Genomic DNA, 19,637 nt, shown 5'->3' with positions numbered 1-19,637 from the left:
AAAATATACAAAGTTACAGAATGTGCTAAATTATCAGAAACTAATGAAAACCGGTTAGTTGAAACTATGAACACAGAGAGAAACGACACAATAATGTCAACTCGAAATGATAATCAAGAGCAGTCTGATGTATCGGATGATGATAGTGATGATGATAGTGATGGTGATGATGAGGATGATGATGATGAGGAGGAGGATGAGGATGAGGATGATTGTGAAAAACTGGTCACAGTTGATGAAAATATTTCGAAAGCAGTGATAAAGAAAAGTAGACTGTTGCCCGATAAATTTATTGCGAAAATAAAAGGGACCGAGAAACTTATAAAATATGACCGGGGACGTGACAAAGTAGAAGAAGTTCGACCAACTAATTCTGATTATCACACATTTAAGCAAAACGTCGAACAAGATTTTCAAGATGTAAGAAACTATGAATTTCGTCCGGATGATACTGACGAGAAACTTTTATTGATTGCTACTTTTGCAATTGATAATGGACTTTATATTCATAAGAAATGATTTATTTTGTATAGGAGAAAGTTTTTTTTTTTTTTTTTTTTTATTTTTATTATTCCATGACTTAAAATAATGGTTTTATGTTCAATTTAGACAAACAATACTTTGAGTTAATAACTTTCAATGCTAAAATAAAGTTGAATGTGTGAAGGAATTGGAATCCATCCACATACATGCAATTTTTGTTTTCATATAAGCATATCTAAAACAAAAAAGTGAAAATGCTGCAATATGTAAAGTATGAATATATCTGTGTATGGTATTGTAGGGAATATCTTTAAACTGTGATATTATAGTAGATGAATACGTGTAATAATTGTATAATGTGCAAATATGAAGTATGATTTAATAAAGATAAAAAAAAAAAAAAGATATTCGTGTTCGTGTTACATGTACATGTATCACGATTTCGAGCCCCCTTCCTGTCAGTTCTTAACCTTTTTACATTTATGTATACCTTTTACTCTATCAAATGATTAACTAATAAAATATTCTTATATTCTATTGAATAACATTCACGTACCTCACAATGAGGTCGGGTGGGGGGAGGGTATATAATTATATCTTGATTATCTGTTAAAAAAATGTATTGCTATTTAAAAGAAAATCATTCTAAATATTTCATTCGATTCAATTAAAATTGTTGAAAAAATAATCACTTTTCCGCGATAAAATGTCATTACAAAAAAAAATAACACATAGCACCTCCCCCTTTCCATAAACTAATTAAGTTGGTACAATAAATTACTTACAAAGTGTCTTGTATTTTTCATACACCGTTATAATTATCAGATGGTAACAATTCATTTGTGTCTTACTTCATGCAGATACAGTAATATTTTTATTGTGTATGGTTAATAATTTCTTAGGTTTATATCTATATTAATTAGTGAGTTTTATTTCACATTCTAAATGAGCCGTAGGGCGTATCAAAATCTGAACCTATTTTACCTATTACGTCTGTTTGTTTTGCTCACACATTGTTGTCAATATAATGAAATTCTATGCGATTGTCATACAAGTGATAGGCTTAGCTCGCTATAAAACCAGGTTAAATCCACCATTTTCTACATATTGAAATGCCTGTACCAAGTCAGGAATATGACTGTTATTTTCCATTCATTTGATGTGATTGAGCTTTTGATTTTGCCATTTGATAAGGAACTTTCCGTTTTAAATTTCCTTGGAGTTCGGTATTTTTTTTATTTTACTTTTTATACACATTCAAGTTATAATAATGTCATAAAGCTGAATAAATGAAGACAACTACCCTTTCCGAACTGATCACGCGGGCAGATTAGTTTGCATGCATTGTATTTTCACTATTCGAGTCATAACTTGTGTTATTCTATTAATTGTCGTCGACATGGTTGGAAGATGCAATTAAGATGTCTAATTGAGGCTTTCGGATGGTAATTGCAAGAACACACTTTTCAATAGTCATAATTCGATTAAGCAAAAACAAATCCGGGTAACAAACTAAAACCGAGGGAAACACATTAACTATAAGAGGAAAAGAACGGAACAACAGAAACACTGAACTACAACAGAGGCAAACGCCAACATACATAGAAACAGTATAAACCTGTTACAGACTTCATATACAACGCTTGTAGAGTGGTTTTAAAGATAATTATATCATTCATGAGGATATTTGGTAATAACGAGAGGATTGTTAGCTTTACTTTTATAAATTTGATGCATTCCTATCACACTAACCAATATCTTGTCTCCTTCCCATAGAGGAAAAACACCTTTGATAGGTACAGTACTTGCTGTATTTGGGAGTGACTTATGACGTTGACATAGGTTCTCATATCGGTTAGTTTTGGAAATGACCTATGACCTTGAAATAGGTTCTCATATCGGTTAGTTTTAAGGCAAATGAGTGATATATATCTTGTTGATTCGTTTGGTGCATTTCCCGTTAACTTTGGTATGTCGATATTAAAAGACAAGTACAGGTCATATGTTCCATTATGGTTAATATTAATGATGTCCCTTTCTACGCCAATAAACCTGTTTGGTGTTTCCTCTAATTATGTGATATTAACATTTTGATTTGGATCATTTTGATGTCATCCCAGTTAACATATAAAGTAGAACTATTGATATCGTTTGTCCTTTCACTAGTATTTTGGGGATGACTTAATTCACCAATTTGTACTGAAAGAAAGATAACTGTTAAAACCAATGCTAGAACTACGACTACAACTACCACTACGACAATCAGTTTGTTAAAGGTCATAGAAATCATACCAGTAGGTCGAACAATATGTTGTTCTCCACCAGCTTTTTGGTATATTACTGTTATGACGTGCAATTTTAGTCAAAGAGCGTGTGGAGGTTTCAATGTATAAAATTGATTTTTCAATTTTAGATGATGAACGTTGTTTTGCATCGATGTGTGGTTTTGTGCTCAATCGTGCCTTCTCATTTGAGAGCTTGCTTGCTTTTCCAACTATTTCGTTCCTTCGGTTGTCACTGTCTAAAACGGGAGAAGCATTACAAATCAAAAGTTGCTATAAAGATTATTCATAACAAGTTTTATCATTGAACACACGGCTATCTTTTCTTTATGGTAGCAAATATGAAACTGCAAACAATATGTATATTTCAGAAAATTTAAACAATATCGGATATCTTCGAGAAAGAATTCAAGTACTTAGTCGAACCGTTAAACGAATTTTTGAAATTACACTTATTCGCGGTGGAAACATGAAGTTAGAGAACCTGTCTGTCGTGTTTTAGAACCTCTCAGTATGTAAGTGAATAGCAAAACAGTTACTATATAGCACATCAGTCTCTTTTCACTTTACCGCAGAAATGGTATAAAAAATATTGAAAATTTTGATTACGATGAGAGGAATTATCATCGGGAAACAAAACACCATCTTTTATCTCAGAATAGAAAGAAAAATGATTTCTGATAATTTGATATAAAGCACAGTAAACAATAGATAATTAATGTTATTGCATCCGAAATTATTACTATAATGGAAACTAGTTTTTAACTGTATGTTAAAGAAGCAAGATAATGTTTCAATACCCAGTACACGTGAATAAAGTTGATAAAAATAACAGATTGATTTATTATTTTTTGTTTTTTACTAAAACTTAAGTTGCAACCCTATTCGGACCCCCCCCCTTTTGTAATGGACAACCATATTAACAAGTATTACAGATATCTTTCGAGGTTTTTAAAAGTTTCGACAAATAGAGAGTGATTCTTATAAAACAAAACCCACCTTCCCCAACCTTTTGCACGTGTATGTAAACACACATGTTGAATTTCATGGTCCGTGTATATTTCCGTCCATTCGTTTTTCGTTTTTAGATATCAAAAACAAAAAACGAAAAAACGAAGATGTTTTCATTTTCCGTTTTTCATTTCATTTTTGATTTCACAAAAACCAAAACAAAAGTGTTTTCGTTTTTTGTTTTTAATATCTTAGAACAAAAAATAAAAAACGGAAGTGTTTTCGTTTTTCGTTTATGATATCACAAAACAAACCCGAAAAACTACATTAAATTCAATTTCTATGTTTTGACATGCCATTGGATATATTTCGTTTAATACTAAACACAGTTTATAATTTCTGTTTTATTTTTATCTCTATTTGTTGTTTTTTTTAACTCTATTTGGTTTGAAAGTATTTACGCTAATCATATAGCGTTACAAATTATAAATGTACATATAATTAGATCGCCTGACAAATGAATAGAAATAAGGTTATTAATGAAACAAAAATTTTCAAATTTTCTTGTTTTTCTCTATGATAAGAAATAAAATTGTCATATCTAAATATTAGATAGATAGTAAACATAAATTATTTAATGAAATAAACTATTAAGATGATAAAAAAATATTTTATTTAAAATTTCATTACTATATCACATTAACAAGGGAGGGTACTACTGATAAGAAAACTAGCCGGGCCGTGAAAGTACACGCATAGTTTTAAGATCAATAGTAATCTAATCAAAGATGAAGTCGACGAATGAAAATAGACTTCTGGTTGAGAGTTGCTTTATTGGCAATCATATCATATCTTCTATTTTTATATTTAACAATCTTAATTATTAATTAGGTGGCACGACTCTATACCATTATGTGGTGAAAGTTTGGTAATCATGATTAGAACTGATGACTAAGGTGCATTAGCCATGCAATATTACATGAACATTCAGGACTATACTATGGGATATGTTTTTTTAGATCAATTCCCCAGAAAATTTCACACTTCAAGTCGAGGCTTAGCAGACCATCTTATGAGTCATCAGGAAGCAGCACAAATGAAGATGTGTATAACAATGCTCTGGCACATTATTGTAAATCCCGCCTTAGGTTGCTAGACTTTTTGAGTTTGTTCCGTTTCTTATTATGTCACGTCAATAACTGAGGATTTATTTTGTTGGTTTAGATTTTTCTTCGTAACTATGATAATAATTCGTAACCGTGAATTTGCTGGACTATTTCCTTTCCAGCAGTAAAGCACAGTAATTTAAAAAATGAGGAGATGTAGAATAATTGCCAATGAGACAACTATCCACCAGAATTCAAATGAATTGGTAATAAGCAATAATAGGCCACCGTACGGCCTTCAACAATGAGAAAACCACATACCGTTTCAAAACGCCCCGAGATGAAAAATGTAAAACAATTCAAACGAAAAAACTAACGGCCTAATTTATAACAAACAAATTTACGAAAAACAAATATGGCAATTATGATACAACGGCAACCATTTTATTACAGGCTCATAACGGGGCAGTCACATACAAAATGTTGCCGAGATAAACCTGTGTATGAGCGCTCAACCATTCCTTTACCTGGGACAGTGGTGTAACAGTACAACATAAAAACTCACTGTAAAAATCAGTTACAATTCGCTTTACTAAAAAAATCGGTAACTTTATGTTGGCACGATGTTGCTTCAACCACAGGAATAGCCAAAAGCACAGGGGATTGAGGTACATGTGTATGCATCCCTTTTCTCCCTTGTAAAAGGGGGGGGGGGGGGGGGGCGCTTAAAAGGGAGAAAGCCGATGTCCCTTATTTCATTCATTCGGTCAAAATCTAAAATTGGTCTGAAAATTTGAAGATAACGTACAATGTAATACATTGTTTCACAGTTTTACATATTCGAATAAAACCGAAAAACTAGTTTAGCGCTATATGTTGCTATTGAAGACATTTTAATACAGAATTGCAAAGGGGCAGAGCCAATTTCCCCAGTACTTGAAATTTAATATTAAAAAGTTTTTTTTAACAATTTTACACATAAATTTTCATAAACTCAAAATGCTATTCAGCGTTACATTTTACTGTTGATATAAATCTGCCAATTTTACATGTTGTGGTCAAATTTTTCAACAAAGGACATTGATAACCAAAATGGATTACTCAGTGTCCGAAAGACAATACATAGCTTTACTTCAAGCATAATGTTGGTTTGAGTTCACGATGACCATATGACCTTCTTTGGGAATAAATACTATCAAAGTACTGACGTACTGTCTACTCGGATGAACCAAATATCTGACGGCTGATGAATAAATCATACAGTTTTTCATCTCCTTGTAGATTACTAGAAGAAACTAGCAGTTGCTATCTCAAGTCGAGTGTCAAAAATTTTAGTCACATTTAAGCAATACTAGTATTTAGCAATAAATAGGTATCCTAGTTTCTGCCCGGTCGAAAGTAACAGATGAAAAAAAATGTGTTGCACTCTCTAAAGACTGGGTCATGCATTCAGTATATTTTCGCAGTTCGATCAGACGTGATTGTGATTCCACGTACGAGACTGGAAAGGTTTATGTGATTATATTTCTATACTCATGCGATCCTTGCTTGTGAAAACAGAATCCGTTGGTTGTCCCTTTTCCCTAAAACTTCACAGCGTAGACCTTTCTTATTTTCAACATTGTCTTTTTTGTTCTTTGATTAATTTTTAAATAGTTCTACTTTTCAAAGCCAGACTTCATCTATTCTCTTAATCATCCCATGAAAGTTCAAATGAAGTGGATGTAAGCAATTATAGGCAACCGTACGGCTTTCAACAATAAAAAAAAAAAACCCATACCGTATAGTCGGCTATAAAAGTCCCGACATGACAAATATGAAACATATTCAATTGAGAAAACAAACGGCCTAATTCATAACAAAACATTTATAATAGGTAAAACAAAGGCCGTACTTTGACCTATAATTGTTTACTTTTTACACATTATGACTTGGATGGAGAGTTGTCTCATTGACACTCATTCCACATCTTCTTATTTCTAACAACAGACATGAACCGACAACCACAGAACTACAGGCTCCTGACTTGTAACAGGCACATAAAGAATGTGGCGGATTAAAAATGTTTGTGAGCGCTTAACCCTACCCTAACCTGGGACTGTGGTGTAATATCTCAACATAAGAACAAAATATAAAAATCAGTTGAATAGGGCTGAACTCATCATAGCGATACAAAGCAGAAAACATCCAACAAAAACACAGACCGGAGGTGGCAATGTATTAATACATCGCTGAAAACAAAAAAAGACACAACGTACAGATCTGAGAGTACTCGCAGTTACTGACAGCTAGTTTAATCTAATAAAATAAACCCATATACAAATAAAACATTAATCAGTACACATCCGATATCCAATGGATTTAGTGTAAAAACGTCATTAACAGTCAGAGAAAAACATGACCTTGTCCAATGCCAAAATATAGGTTTCGACAGATTGTAGTGCCGTGAAAGTACATAAGTGTATAACAATTATAAAATTCAAATAATAGTAATGTTTATAATAGCAATTGATTATTAGTTTGAAGCCTACTTGGGTTCGCTAAGCTTTATCAGTAGTGGATCAATTAACTATTTAAAGGAGCGTGGTTACATGTTCATAAAGGAAGGAAGAACGAGCCAAACCTTATGTTTTGCTAATTCTTAAGATATGAATAAGGCGATCATCCTAAATTGTCAACGGGTCAGCGACGTAACATTATATAAATAACACATAGCTGGGAGGGTGATAGAGCAGATGAAACATTGTCAACTGAGGCGACGCCGAGGTTGACAATGCTTTTTTGAGGGGTACCAATCTGCTCTATTACCCTCTCAGCTATGTGTTATTTTATTTATTGTATTGAATGTTCTATAATTAGTGTCTTTTACTGTTAAAATTTGAATTGAAACTTCTTAGCTATGACGTCACGCACATAACATCAGTTATTAGAAAAACAACAGAATGGAAGTAAGACAATTTATTCTTATTTTGACAGTATACGAAAAAGTTCTTCTGAGGCCAAAACGAAGACCATGAGCATTGTCTTCAATTTATTGATGTAAATTCAATTCATTGTCCTTTAAATTATCGATTTTTGATTGGTCTGCACGAGAGGGTGACATTCAAAAAATTGTCTCCCGCTGAGCCATGGGATAGAGATATTTATTGACTGTTTGTTGTTCAATTGACAGTACATACTTACAAAAACGTCTTTAAGACGAGTGATATTAAGCTGAGTCAGGGAAACCTCTGTCCTTTTTAAAAACAAAATACGACACCACTATGTAATTTTTACTTCATTTTTTGGTTTAAATATTTCATATATTTTTCTTTCAAGCATGAGTTTAGAGAACTTATTGCTAATACCTCAACGGATTTTTACTGTTTAATATTATCTTATTCTGCATACCCCAAATTCGACCATAAAACAATACATATACTTGCTTACTATATCAAGACCTATTCAATGCGCCTTAAGATATAGCCCAAAGTTTAAAGCCCATTCCACCTCATGTAATAAATTGTTTAATATCAAAAAATGTATTCAGAAACCCCACCATATATCAGAGATATAATCTTAACTGCGTCCATCTTGAAGGTCTAATTAGACTATGGTTGAGATGAAAAACAGCAATGAAAGCGCCGTCCCTTTCCTTTTGGTTTTATCTTGTGTACGTACTGATTTTCAAAATGAATGGACTCATGTCTCCGTCCTTTACCATCATAAAACTGCAAAAAAACTATCTTGCCTTGACGCTATAAAGAGTTTGTTTCACTTACACCTGTGTGACGTCTACAGGTGAAAGTGAGATTTACGTGATTGTCCACTGCCCGACGATAAGTCGGCGGTGCCGTATAGTTTTCACTCTGTATGTCTGTTTGTCCGCAAGCACTTCTATGTCACGGCATAAGTCATGATTTTCTCGACCAATGAAATACAGTGTGAAAATTATGAATTTTCTTCCAAAAAGTTCGATTAAAAACCTTAGTTTTTTTATTACAAAATTACAAATTGTGAGAAACTAAGGTTTCTGTGCTAGAATTTCAAGAAAAATTGTAAATAGTTTTTTTGTTCTATTCAAAATTTTGGCTTACAATATCACACAAAGGGAAAAAAATGACTGATTAAACTGAGTTTTCGAGATTTTTTTTTTTTTTTCGTTTTCAAAAACACAAAATCAACACTTGATTGTCAAATTTATGTTCCAAAATAGACCGCCTGACTTATGAATTAAAATATTGTGATAAATGAAACAAATACTTTCAATTTGTTTTGCTTTGTGTGTCAAAGGAGCTGTAGACATCTGTTGAAAATGAAAATTCTGACCTGGTATAACTACAAAACTAATTACATAAAAATCTTTAAATAACCACTTAAAAGAAATAAGCTAGATTACCAACAGATGAAATTTACTGGTTTTTTTCCATTTGGCCTTCTTGATGAAGGTAAATCCCTAAAAGTGCTTCAGACGCCATCAATTGGTACAGTTTTCACATATAAAAAAGAAGATGTGGTATGGTTGCCAATGAGACAACGCTCCACAAGAGACCAAATGACACAGATTTTAACAACTATAGATCACCGTACGGCCTTCAACATGTTTTCCATTCGGGGCCTATACGATAAAATCTCCACATTTTTTACATTCTGGGCCTATACGGTACGGCTGTACGGTTACCTATAGTTGCTTATATCGACGTTATTTGGTCTTTGGTGGATTGTTTTTGGCAATCATACGTCCTCTCTTATTTCTTTATCTATCAATTGAGGCTCGAGTCGTTTTTTGGAATTGATCTAAATAACTGTTCTGAATGTTCGTGTAATATTGGTTGATCGACCTTATAGTCATCAATTCTAATCATCTGAGATCACCAATTTTTCAACACTAGATGGTATAGATCATGTGACCTAATTATTGAGATTGTTAAAGTCTTTTTATTTCGTCGACTTTATCGTTGATTCTATTACTACATTGATCTGATAAGTGCTGTGTATACTTTAACGGCCGTGCTCGTTTTCTTATCCGTAGTTATACCTCCCCTGTCAATGTGATATAGTAATGAAATATATTATTCTTATCATCTTAATAGAATATTTTATTGTATAACTTATATTTTTTATCCATTAGTTATTTGAATATTACAATATTATTTCTTATCATAGAGAAAAAAAAAATGAAAGTCTTTGTTTCGTTAATCACCTTATTTTTTGAATTCATTAGTCAGGCGGTCTATTTTATGTACAATAATTGGGACGATCACAGAATGATAGGAGTGATCGAAAACGAACTACGTTGACATGTTTCTTTACGATAAAAAAAAGACGAGGACATGTTTCTAAATTGATAATCATAAAAAAAATTAAAACATTGTCCAGTTATAGGGAAAACGGTACCATTTATTCTGCCATAGGCGACAATACTAACATTTTCTAAATTTACCACTTTTTATAATAAAAACTTGGATAAAACAGTTATGTGTGGTGTTAGTACTTTTTTATTCTGTTTTATAAATTGAAGCCAAATAGTATCATGACCAACTTCCAACGGAGCTTGTTTATGTTATCCATGCCCACCGTCCTTTTACACCAAATTTATGAAATTTTGGAAGTCTTTTCGAATAATTCTCTAGAAAATATTTCAATAGGTTTCAAAATTTATATTGTAAATATACACACTTTAGTTATTCATAGATAAATAAAAAAATATATTGTACCCTTACATCCAATCACAGCGCTCCTAAGTTGACTTCCTTCACCTGCCTTGGGTACACAAAAGGCCAACCTAATGCTGGGAAAATGTAATAGTACCATTTTCCCTATAAACGAGAAATAACCAGAACTAAATAAAGAAATTGAATCCAGATGTCGTTATTCGGGTTTGTTTTGTGATATCAAAAAACGGAAAACGAAAACACTTCCGTTTTTCATTTTTCGTTTTGGTTTTGGAGAAATAAAAATCTGAAAATGAAACAACCTTCGTTTTTCGTTTTTGTTTTTGAAATCTAAAAACAAAAAACGAATGGACGCAAATGTACACGGACTTTTCATCTTATATATATATCCTTCATACATGTTGTGTTTTTGTTTTCATAAAGGCTGATTTTACTTTCAATAATAATAATAATTCTCAACTTGTAATTGCAAATCGTTTTGAAATGCACAATTTTCAACATTATTTTTAAAACTTTCCGGGGCTACTGCTGTTTGGTCATTATGCTGATCACGAAAAGTAAGGTGTTCGTTAAAACATGTAACTGCATCTTGACCTGTACACTTTGGCGGCATTTTTGAACAATAGCAAAAATCAAAAATGCATTAAATAAAGATCTAGACCATCGAAAATTTCCATCTAGTTCTATATATACTTATTCATAAGTGTTAGCTTAATTGAAAATTGTATAATTGTGGTTTATATATTCTCGTGAAATAGTCATGCGATTTCCATGTGTTTATTTATGCATAAAATCATTGCCTAAATTACCCGAAAATTTTGGAAACCTGTATGTAGAACAAGCATCATTAACACAAAAGCTTATTTTCGGAACCAAGTTACAGAGAGATATAATTTTCATGCATCGGTTACATAGAAGTTACTATTTGAATGATTGAAAGGATTTAAATCACAGAAGCTTTAATAACATAATTTGAAAAAGAAAGAAATCAAAATTAAATATACAATTTGACTTTTGTTAAAGTTTTGTAAACCAAATGCGTTGAAAATGTCGGATAAAACCTAATAATATTATGCAAAAGGTTATTGATTTTTAATGCAAAAATATGCGGTTTTTGGGGTTTAGCGAATGGTCGTCATGTGTTGAAAAATGAACACGCACGATTCTCATGAAATAATAATTTACGCATAAATCATTGCCTAAATTACCCGAAAATTTTGGAAACCTGTATGTAGAACAAGCTTTATTAACACCGAAGCTTATTATCGGGACCTAGTTACAGAGACATATAATGCATCGCTGAAATATAAGCTACTGTTTGAATAATTCAAAGCATTCAAGTCACAGAAGCTTTAATACACATATAAGTAGTGTTATTGTCATACAGCTGAACACATATATACTTTTCAAAGCCAACAGTCTTTGTTAATTTTTCTCAACTATATTTTCCGCACAAATTAAATTCCAGGTACGGATTGTTTTGCCTGTATTGTCACTATTCGGGTTATATCTTGCGTTGTTCTATGGACGTTTACATTGATGAAAACGGCAAGATAAGATGTTCAAATGCAGCTTTTGGATGGCGACTTCAAAAACATTATTTTCAATTTAGTAAATATTAAAGCTGTACATGTATAACCAGGTTAATTGCAGTCTTTATGCACAACGTCGAAAAGTCGGTGTAAAGATAATTAGTTAGTTATATATTCCAAGAGGATATTTGGTAATAACAAGACGATTGTTAGCTCTGCTTTGATAAATTTGATTCATTCCTATCACACTAACCCATATCTTGTCTCCTTCCCATAGAGGAAAAACACCTTTGATAGGTACAGTACTTGCTGTATTTGGAAATGACCTATGACGTTGACATAGGTTCTCATATCGGTTAGTTTTAAGGCAAATGAGTGATATGTTTCTTATTGATTCGTTTGATGCATTTTCCTTTAACTTTGGTATGTCGATATTTAAAGACAAGTACAGGTCATATGTTCCATTAAGGTTAATATTAATGATGTCCCTTTCTACATTCATAAACTTGTTTTGCTTCACTGGAAACCATGTAATATTAACATTTTGTTTTGAATTCACAGTTTCGATGTCATTCCAGTTAACATGCAAAGTAAAACTGTTAATATCGTATGATATTTCACTTGAAGTATGTCTTTTATGTCCCTGTATAGTTTTAATTCGTATAAAAAGTAAGATTACTGCTATAACTAATGCTAGGCAAACAATAGCAATGCTTCCAACTATGACAACCTGCAGTTTGGTACATGTTACTGAAATCATACGACTAGGTCGATTGCTATATTTCTTTGTATTTGTTCCTTCCGCAAGAAGTCCATTCGTTTCATCGTTCTTTTCCTCAGTTTGTTTTTCCTCTCGTTCTATATGTTTATTGGCAATGACATTATCTACTTCTTCCTCTGATTTGTGGACACTGGCAATATGTATAGGATTTGAACCAGAGCATTTGGGTGATACAGTTTTATCGCTTCTGGACGTATAACATTTACGACATTGGTTGATATTACTGTTTGAGTTTGTGCTAAATCTTTTCTGTTCATTTGGGTTATGTTTTTCTTTTCGAATTGAATCATTCATTCGCTCGTCTCCATCATCTTCAATTGGAGAACATTGCAAATAAAAAGTTATTTTGAGGAATATTCATCACAAATTTTATAATAAAAATATAAGATCAAATTATTTCTTGTTTGTAGCAAATATGTGGAAGTTAAACAAAATATTTCCAGGCCACAAATAATTGATTTAAAAAAAATTAAACAAAATCAGAAATTCTCGAGAACAAATATACTAGCCGAACTTAGATGTTACACTTCCTTATTTCTTGGAGAAGATCTGATATTGAAAACCTTTTATTTTTTTAAAGGCCAGTTCGATAAACTCATTAGCGAAACCAGGCTTATAATTTTGTACGCCAAACGCGCTTTTCGTCTACATAAGACTCACTAGCGTTCGAGTCAAACCAGTTGGAAGGCCAAATCAAATACGAAGTTGTAGAGCTTTCAAAACAGAAAATTCCAAAAACGTTGTAACAAACACAGCTAAAGCAATATATACCTGGGGGTATACAAACCTTAGTTATTTTGAATAATTCAACATTTTATACACAGTAAATTAATCTAAAATGGCCATATCATAGTATTTCATATAAACACAGAAGTGCGGACTACTGGGCTGATAATACCCTTGGGGACGAAACGTCCACTAACAGTGGTATCTATCCAGTGACATCAAAAACACATGCAGGCTTATAAACCACCCTACCAAGAACTCTTCGCAGGAGTATATATACTAAAACATATCTTATTATTATTATTATTATTATTATTATTATTATTATTATTGTTGTTGTGTACTAACCTTGCGAATCGTCATGCAATGATTCAACTTCACTTTCAACGGTATGTTGAGTAACTGATATATGTTCATTACGCTCACGGCTTGCCAGTTTTTCATCAAAAAATATATTTGCCTCTTGATCCGTTGGCTTTGACGGCATTTTTAAAAGAAAATGACGCAAACTAAGGACACTAAATATAGATTACGGAAATTTTCATACCTATATATACAAATCGTAATATTTATATATAGAAATTAAAAGCTATTATACAACAACAACAACAACTAAAGAAAAATCTTCCTTCGTCATATTTATTTTTAGGTATAACTTTTTAATTCAATATGTAAAACGCCCTTTTAAAATGTTGTTTCATTATCTCTTTAATTATACTCAAAGTAAAATGCCGAACTTTTATAAACAAATCTTTCAAATAGCGAAGAAGTCTCTTCCTGCTACAAAATTTAACATCTCTAGTACATGAACATACAGAAGGACCGGTGAATGTATTCCAATAAATTTGAAATACTTGATGTCTCAATAAAAAGAAAGCAATCAAAATTTAATTAATAAATGCTACAAAAGATTTATTATGTGCCAGCATCGAGACTTCTATCAATTATCTTGTAGTGTAAAGAGTTACATAAATCATAAAAATGACATAAAACACAATACAATTAAAAAAAAAGAGACGTTACGATCAACATGCTAAAAGCTAATAATATTAGATGACTATTTATACACATATAACAAAGATCTAAATTAGAAGGGGCCATGGTGGCCGAGTGGTCTAAGTAGTCGAACTACTGTATCACTAGCCAGTCAACACTGAGGTTGTGAGTTCGAATCCGGCACGGGGCAGGTGCACTCGACTCTAAACTTAATTGACTAGGATTGTCAGTTTTTCTACCGAAGGTCGATTGTTCTCTCCGGGCACTCCGGCTTCCTCCATCAATAAAAACTGACCACCACGAAATAGCACAATAGTGTTGAAAGTGGCGTTAAAATACCAATCAATCAATCTAAATTAGAACGTATCAAAACATAAACGTGAGAAACCAATATCCACTGACCTGCAAATATCAAATGATGCAGTCCTCCATTTCTAAATGGATTTCTGCTGTAATATTAATATTAATATATAAACCGATCCTGAGTGTGAAAATTATTTGTCACTCTTCATAACGGTAAATATTCTGTCAGTAAATAACGGATTATTATATGTTGCACTGTCAAATATCCTGAACCATAAAAACAATTGTTCATATGGGCAAATATTATTGGAGAACTTCTCTGTCGTGTTTTAGAACCACTCAGTATGTAAGTGAATAGCAAAACAGGTACTATATAGCACATCAGTCTTTTTTCACCTTACCACAGAAATCATATAAAAACTATTGAAAATTTGGATTTCGATGAGGAGAATTATTATTGGGACACAGAACACTTTCTTTTATTTTAGAAGGAAAGAAAAATTATCTCCGAAAATTTGATATAAAGCACAACAAACAAAAGATACATGTTTTGAACTGTGTATTTAAAGAAAAGAGGTAATGTTTCTATACCCACCAAACGTGAATAAAGTAAACCAATTGATTTATTATTTTTCGTTCTTACTAAAACTATTTCATGCAAGTTTTTCATTAACATGTTTTTTTGTGGTACTGGTTAAGTCTTTTTTGTGTTAATGCGTCAACATATTTTTGCATTTGACTTGAACAACTTAACATTTTTGTTATGATATCAAAAGACATATATCATGTAGTAAATATGTCGATTTACATGTGTTATTTGTATATTTTATACACTTGTATCACAGATTGAAAGAAAAAAATACTTTGTTTAACTTTAATATACTTTTGGTTGTTTTATATTTGTGTTTTATGTAATCAAATAACATTCTTGAATACGTATGTATAATTTGCCATTGGGCGTATAACAACACAAACAACTCTTCAAGAAAGTAATCAATAAATTCAGACCTTTGCATCTCTAAAGACATGCTTATGTTTAAGCTTGTTCTTAATTTAAGGTCACAAAGTAAATGCAATATAAGCAAACAATTGTACATGTACACCAATACGAATATTTCAATTCAAAGATACGAGAGCAAAGATCATTTAATTATACCCCGTCAATTGTATTGATCCTAATATACAAAGTATTGAATTTAGACCTTGCAAACAGGCATTCCAACCTTATTTGAAACAGACTCTTTGGCAACAATACTATCAAACATAGTCAATATCCTACAAGGCATTCAAAAGTTAAAAAAAAAAACTTTATCTATAGTTGAATATGAGGATGTATATTTTAATCAATTTTATGATCCCGACCTTGTAGAACCCTATCCGTGACACACCCTCTGGTGATTATACCAAGTATCATTAATATACTATAAGGCATGTGAAAGTTTTGATTCGGAAAAGACTTTAATATATTTGAATACGGGGATTAACTTGACCTTGCAGAGAGACTTTGTAGCCTTATCTGCGATACACTCTCAGGTGGTGAGCAAACATAATACCAAATATGAATATTATCCTTAAAATCGAACACAGTTTGTAATTTTTGAATATTGGGATTTATTTAACTGTTTTTGACTTTGAAATTTCGGACAAACGGTTTTTGACTTTGAAATTTCGGACAAACGCTTTAACCATTTTCGAGACACATCTCCCCTAGTGGTTGGCAACCATATTACCAAGTATTACAAATATCATCTAAGAGGATATTTAGTAATAATGAGACGATTGTTAGCTTTACTTTTATAAATTTGAGTCAATGCTTTCACACTAACCCATATCTGGTCTCCTTTCCATAGAGGGAAAAAATTTACATGTGTTATTTGTATATTTTATACACTTGTATCACAGATTGAAAGAAAAAAATACTTTGTTTAACTTTAATATACTTTTGGTTGTTTTATATTTGTGTTTTATGTAATCAAATAACATTCTTGAATACGTATGTATAATTTGCCATTGGGCGTATAACAACACAAACAACTCTTCAAGAAAGTAATCAATAAATTCAGACCTTTGCATCTCTAAAGACATGCTTATGTTTAAGCTTGTTCTTAATTTAAGGTCACAAAGTAAATGCAATATAAGCAAACAATTGTACATGTACACCAATACGAATATTTCAATTCAAAGATACGAGAGCAAAGATCATTTAATTATACCCCGTCAATTGTATTGATCCTAATATACAAAGTATTGAATTTAGACCTTGCAAACAGGCATTCCAACCTTATTTGAAACAGACTCTTTGGCAACAATACTATCAAACATAGTCAATATCCTACAAGGCATTCAAAAGTTAAAAAAAACAACTTTATCTATAGTTGAATATGAGGATGTATATTTTAATCAATTTTATGATCCCGACCTTGTAGAACCCTATCCGTGACACACCCTCTGGTGATTATACCAAGTATCATTAATATACTATAAGGCATGTGAAAGTTTTGATTCGGAAAAGACTTTAATATATTTGAATACGGGGATTAACTTGACCTTGCAGAGAGACTTTGTAGCCTTATCTGCGATACACTCTCAGGTGGTGAGCAAACATAATACCAAATATGAATATTATCCTTAAAATCGAACACAGTTTGTAATTTTTGAATATTGGGATTTATTTAACTGTTTTTGACTTTGAAATTTCGGACAAACGGTTTTTGACTTTGAAATTTCGGACAAACGCTTTAACCATTTTCGAGACACATCTCCCCTAGTGGTTGGCAACCATATTACCAAGTATTACAAATATCATCTAAGAGGATATTTAGTAATAATGAGACGATTGTTAGCTTTACTTTTATAAATTTGAGTCAATGCTTTCACACTAACCCATATCTGGTCTCCTTTCCATAGAGGGAAAAAATTTGATAGGTACAGTACTTGTATTTAGGAGTGACCTATGACGTTGACATTGGTTCTCATATCGGTTAGTTTTAAGACAAGTGAGTGATATGCATTTTATTGATTCGTTTGGTGCATTTCCCTTTACCTTTGGTATGTCGATATTTAAAGACAAGTACAGGTCATATGTCCCGTTAAGGTTAATATTAATTATGTCTCTTTCTACGCCAATAAACCTGTTTTGCTTTTCTGCTAACCATTTAGATTTGGATCTACAGTGTTGATGTCATCCAAGTTAACATATAAAGTAGAACTCTTGATATCGTTTGTTCTTTCACTAGTATTTTGGGGATGACCTAATTTACCAATTTGTATAAAAAGACAGGTAACTGTTGAAACTAATGCTAGAAATACGACTTCGACTACGACAATCAGATTGTTAAAGGTTTTAGAAATCATAGGAAGGCGTTTTATATGGACTTTGTATTTCAATTCGTATAAAAAGAAAGATAACTGCTATAACTAATGCATACATTAGCAATGCTTCCAACTACGACAACCAGTTTTGTAAATGTTATTGAAATCATACGACTAGGTCGACCGATATGTTTTCTTTACAAGTTCCTTTCTCAAGAAGTTCATTAAGTTCGCCACTCTTTTCCTCATATTGTGTATTTCCTCTTGCACTGTCTGTTTGTTGGCACGTGCGGAAGACTTATTTTTGTCTCGGATTTGCGAACACTAGCAACATGAACATAATTTGAATCATTGCAGTTTATTGCTTTTTTTAATATAAATGTTACGACGTGCACTTTCTGTATTTCCGGAAGTTTCGATACAAATTGAAGATGATGGACGTTGTTTTGCATCGATATTTGGCTTTGCTCGATTTTGCCTTCTCAGTTGAAAGATTGTTTGCTGTTGGAACTAGTTTATTCCTTCTTTCGTCAGTGTCGTCGCAAACGGAAAAAGCATTACAAATCAAAAGTTACTTTGGAATATTCGTTACAAGTATTATTATGAAACATACGAAACTTTGATAATACACTTAATCTCGAAGAATATCATACACTTTAATTTTCTGCTGTGTTTTAGGTATCATTCAGTATTTAGGTGAATAACATAACAGTTACTATTTACCACGTCAGTCTCTTTTCACCTTACCAAATCAAAATAAACTATTGAAATATTTGGATTTCGCAGAGAGAACATTTTACTGGGAAACAAAAACCCATCTTTTATCTCAAAATAGAAAAAAAAGAAGATATCACTGATAATTTGATATATATCGGGCACCAAAAAAATATATATGCATGGTATTGCAGCCTAAATTATCATTATTATGGCAATTGGTTTTAAACTGCACATTTTGAAATAAAAATGATTTACTATATGTTTCAATGAACGCCATAATACATGAACTAGTTGTGACAGTACATACGACATCAAAACGCTAGAATGCTTTGATTTTTCCTTATATTTCTAAGGATTATTTAATCCGTATAAAAGATTATATGAACAAACATAAATAGTGAATATAATGGCATTGTCATGAATTTGATTAAAAATAACCGATTGAAATATAAGTGTATGTTTTTACTAAAACTAAAATTGCAACTTGTTCATGCTAAATTGTCATTAAAATGTTTTTTGTGGTTATGGTTAAGTCCTTTTTGTTTTAATGCGTCAAAACATTTTTGTATTTGACTTTAAAACTTTACATTTTAGTCCCGAGCGACCTAATACGGTTCATCAATAGACACATATCATCGGGTAAACTGGTAGATACGTAACAATAACAGTAACTCTTGTGATTCTATGTTCTTAAAAGGAACAGTGTCTTGACACGTTGTAAGGATATCTTAGTTATGTCTACAGATGACAAGGACAACGGTACAAATATACTGCGTAAGATAGCGACGGACGTC

At 32.0% G+C, this 19,637-nt stretch overlaps 2 protein-coding genes across 8 annotated transcripts in view; one reads left to right on the top strand and one right to left on the bottom strand.

Annotated features, from left to right (window-relative positions):
* Window positions 1-19,637, top strand: part of LOC127725477 (uncharacterized) — a 117,641-nt gene that overhangs the window by 32,842 nt on the left and 65,162 nt on the right. The window lies entirely within an intron of this gene.
* On the bottom strand, window positions 11,812-14,056 carry LOC127725487 (uncharacterized). The gene is made up of 2 exons (XM_052232500.1): window positions 13,864-14,056; window positions 11,812-13,100 (listed from the first exon to the last, which is right to left on the bottom strand). The coding sequence occupies exons 1-2, from the start codon at window positions 14,000-14,002 to the stop codon at window positions 12,172-12,174; spliced, it is 1,068 nt and encodes a 355-aa protein (XP_052088460.1). The 5' UTR covers window positions 14,003-14,056; the 3' UTR covers window positions 11,812-12,171.

Source organism: Mytilus californianus, unplaced genomic scaffold, assembly GCF_021869535.1.
Source record: "Mytilus californianus isolate M0D057914Y unplaced genomic scaffold, xbMytCali1.0.p SCAF_15, whole genome shotgun sequence".
Taxonomy (NCBI): domain Eukaryota; kingdom Metazoa; phylum Mollusca; class Bivalvia; order Mytilida; family Mytilidae; genus Mytilus; species Mytilus californianus.
This window is presented reverse-complemented; position numbering and strand designations above follow the sequence as displayed.

Excerpts from the sequence above, each read along its gene's own strand:
- LOC127725487 (XM_052232500.1), bottom strand. The coding sequence starts at position 14,002 with ATGCCGTCAAAGCCAACGGATCAAGAGGCAAATATATTTTTTGATGAA. Across the intron at positions 13,101-13,863 it reads ATTGCATGACGATTCGCAAG|ATGATGGAGACGAGCGAATG; the intron begins GTTAGTACACAA and ends CTCCAATTGAAG.